Source organism: Dermacentor andersoni, chromosome 2 (assembly GCF_023375885.2).
Source record: "Dermacentor andersoni chromosome 2, qqDerAnde1_hic_scaffold, whole genome shotgun sequence".
NCBI lineage: Eukaryota > Metazoa > Arthropoda > Arachnida > Ixodida > Ixodidae > Dermacentor > Dermacentor andersoni.
This window is the reverse complement of record NC_092815.1, coordinates 220,769,485-220,773,344: the sequence shown is the minus strand read 5'-3', so window position 1 is coordinate 220,773,344 and position 3,860 is coordinate 220,769,485. Positions and strand designations below refer to the sequence as shown.

The window sequence follows — 3,860 nt, the reverse complement described above, 5'->3', positions numbered from 1 at the left end:
ACGTTCGTTGCTGTTGTACTTCCCCATACCAAAAAGCAATTACTGACATGCGATAAAAACAAGCTGTTATAAAGTGGTATCTTAACGGATACTGGAAGCAAGGAACGCAGTCGCGCATGTATACCTTCACATTTGAAATTATTAGTTATTAACTTATCAATGTGCGGTTCCCATGACATCATACAATTAAAAATACTCCTAAAGTTTTAACCGTCTCTACAATATCAATCGTCACATCACCTAAGCGTAAGGCATCGCCTGAAGAAATAATCTGCATCCGCGACTGAAAAATGGCACCTTTTGTTTTTGATGCGTTAATGACTAATGAATTTTGCTCACTCCATGCGTTTAGGCTGCCTAATGTAGTGTTGATAAGTGTAGTCAATGCACCCAACCTTCACTTGACCAGTGAAGAAATGCTAGTGTCATCAGCATAGATTATATATTTATGTTTACCACTAATTTTTACAATATCGTTGATGTATACGGTGAAAAGCAGAGGCCCTAAAATGCTACCTTGTGGCACCGCAGTGATTATCGGCTGAAGAGAAGAGAAGTAATTGTTAATTTTTACACACTGCGATCGGTACTTAAGGTATGATTTCAAGAGTGAAAGTAGGATGCCACGAATACGATACATTTCTAGTTTTTTCAAATAAAGTGTAATGACAGAGACGATCAAAAGCCCTGGAAAAATCTACAAAGATTCCAATGCACAGTTTCTTATCTTCAAAACATTTTAGAATTATTTCTTTTTGGGCTAGTAAAGCAGTTTTAGTCGACCTGCCCTTCTTGAAACCGTATTGTGATTTTGTTATTATGTGAAATTTGGTGCAAAAGCTTATGACTCTATTAAAAATAATTTTTCAATGCCTTTTGAATATATCGGTAATATAGTGCTACGTAGGAAGACGCCGACGAAAACCTATATACAAGTATATTCACAACGCAATACGCTGCACTTGGCCAAGAGGCAACAGCCCGCGCTAGCCTCTAATCATCGTCGTCTTCACCCTGCTCGCCTCTTTGTCAACGCAAATACTGTTTCGTAACACTACCCCCAGCGGCAAAAGCGCCGTCCCGGAGCGACTAAACGCCGGACTCGGAAGCAGTGTAGTAGGCCTTGAGCCTACTGACGTGCACATCTCTAGATGCCAGAGTAGAGGACGAGGTTTGTGATAGCGCAGCACGTCATGCCGCATGTGTACTGGGCGGGCTAACTGCCATGATCCATGTGACGTCACATAGCGATATATATATATGTACGCCGGCACTGAATAAACTGATTCCATTCCCGGTTTGGCTGCGTGATGACGTTATAACAACTGGCGACGAGGGTCTTGCGTACCCACGTAAGCGACGGCCTTGGTCCTGCACGGGTAGACAGGCACGAACGGAAGCAAGCGAGCGGAGTTTTCGTCCAGCTTCAAGGCGCTGCACGTGCTCCCGGAGTACGGCACCGCCCACCGAACACCCCTGCGGAGGAAGTACTCGGCCACAAGGAACGATAACGGGGTTTGGAGCTGGCAGCACGTCCAAGCAAGGAAACGTCAAACTGATGAGTAACGGATATATGTACTGCTGTCGAAATGCCGCCACTGGGAAAGATGTCCGAGTTCGACCCGAAAACGCAAAACTTCGAGTCGTACTTAGAGCGTTTTGAACATTTCTTAACGGCTAATGATATCGTCGACGCAAAGCGCCTTCCCGTCTTTTTGACAGTCATAGGACCAGAGGCTTACGAAGTACTGAGAAGTCTTGTTGTGCCGGCAGCCCCGGGAGAAAAGTCGTACGCAGAAGTTATACGCCTCCTGAAGGAGCACTACAGCCCCAGGAGTTCCGTAATAGCAGAACGATGCAAGTTCAACCGGCGCGTACAACAGGAGGGCGAAAGCTTGGAGGGGTTCATCGTGGAACTTAAACATTTAGTCAGGAAGTGTGACTACGGTGACTTTTTGCAAGACGCCCTCCGAGATAGGCTGGTTGCTGTCATACGGAACGAAGAGACCCAGCGTGCTCTGTTTGCTGAACGAGAGCTGACATTTGATGGCGCTTGCAAAATCGTCCTGGATAGAGAACTAGCGGCGCGAGACACTGAACAACTGCGGTCAAGAGAACGAGAAGCACCCGTGTTAGTCGTGAAAAGCCGACCACACCAATATACAGACCACCAGCCACTGCTTGGGATATTAGGGCACGATAAGCGTATCCCGACTATCGCTGCCGCGCGTATGCAACGCTGGGCTTTAACCCTCGCAGCTTACAGGTACCGCCTGAAATTTAGGAAAGGAAAAGATGTTGAAGTGGCAGACGCCTTGTCTAGGCTGCCCCAACCAGGACGGGTGAACGACGAGTCATCAGATTGCATGTCAATCTTTCAGTGTCTCCCGCTGACAGCAGAGGAGATTGAAAGGGTCTCGAAGCGAAGCTTAACTCTGTGCCGCGTGGCACAATATACGCTAAACGGGTGGCCTAAACAGCAGGCAGATGAATTGAAATATTACTATGTTCGCCGCGATGAGCTGTCACTAGAGCAGGGCTGCGTGACGTGGGGCGTAAGAGTCGTAATTCCGGAGCTGCTGAGGGACCGCGTGCTAAACATGCTGCACGAGGAGCACCCTGGCACCAGCCGCATGAAAATGCTAGCGAGGAGTTTCGTATGGTGGCCAGGACTCGATTTGGCCATTGAACAGTACGTTCAGCGGTGCAAAATTTGCCAAGCAGTTCAGCCAGCTTCTCGGCCGCTTCCTCTTCACCCTTGGCAATACCCCGCACAGTGTAGGTCACGCGTTCATGTAGATTTTGCACAGAAGGGTACGAACGTGTTTCTGGTATTGGTCGACTCATTCTCGAAATGGATCGAAGTATGGCCGATGTCCTCAACCTCTGCACAAAAAACATTGGAAAAACTTCGGGGTGCTTTTGCCGCTTATGGCTTGCCCGAAGTATTGGTGAGTGACAACGGGCCACAGTTCACCTCAGAGGAGTTTGCAGAATTCATGAGCACCAGCGGTGTAAAACACGTTCGTATTCCGCCTTATCACGCAGCGTCCAATGGTGCTGCAGAACGAACAGTACAAACCGTGAAAAAGGCCTTACTGAAACAGGTGCTCGAGCGTGAGGCCTCGGGTAAGCAGCAGACAGTACAGGAAAATATTGATAGTTTTCTGATGGCCTACCGGAACACACCGAGCAGTGTGACAAGCAAATCACCAGCTGCACTATTTTTGAGGCGCCAGCCACGCATAAAGCTTTCACTGCTCCAACCTGATTTTGCAAAATCCATGCGAGACAAACAGGAAAAACTAAAAGAGCAGCGCGATTTGTTTCGTGGGCAGGAGCGCAGCTTCGTGGTGGGGGACCGGGTGTTGGTGAAAACTGTGCGAGGTGAACGCGTTTCGTGGGAAGAGGGTGTTGTGATCCAAATTGTCAGTGCTGTGACATATACGGTGAAAGTGCGCGATCAACTCCGGTTCACACACGCCGATCACCTGCGTCCTGGACATGCTGACCCCGGCGAGACGCCCCTGCAAGCGGAGGTGGGTGTAAAACACGCCACCAGAAGGGCTACTGGCAGACAACCGCACTCCGACACCAAGAAAACCGCAGGCAGACCAGGATGGTCCCAGTTTCCCTGGGACGCCGGCAGACACCGATCGCAGAACAACACTAGAGCACGACGAATCAGTACTGCCACCCACACAGCAGCCTGTACCGCAAGACTTGGCGGAGTCGCACGTGCCAGCGGCGCCAGCTGCACCCAACTCGGAGGAACAGCCGCCACTACGTCGGGGTGCTCGTGTGCGCCGGCAACCGGACTGGTTTAGATCTGAGGACTTTAAGTACTTTCCTCTTAATTA

The 3,860-nt window shown here is 49.4% G+C and overlaps 1 protein-coding gene across 1 annotated transcript; it reads left to right on the top strand.

Moving 5' to 3' along the window:
* Nucleotides 1–1,589: 1,589 nt before the first annotated feature.
* LOC140215876 (uncharacterized) lies at nt 1,590–2,799 on the top strand. The gene is made up of 2 exons (XM_072286224.1): nt 1,590–2,131; nt 2,694–2,799. Exons 1-2 carry the CDS (start codon nt 1,590–1,592, stop codon nt 2,797–2,799), a joined length of 648 nt encoding a protein of 215 aa, XP_072142325.1.
* Nucleotides 2,800–3,860: the final 1,061 nt, after the last annotated feature.

Bases quoted from the DNA above. Each gene is read 5' to 3' on its own strand.
- LOC140215876 (XM_072286224.1), top strand. From the start codon at position 1,590: ATGCCGCCACTGGGAAAGATGTCCGAGTTCGACCCGAAAACGCAAAAC. The intron at 2,132-2,693 runs GTTAGTCGTGAA...GCCATTGAACAG, and splicing joins AGAGAACGAGAAGCACCCGT to TACGTTCAGCGGTGCAAAAT.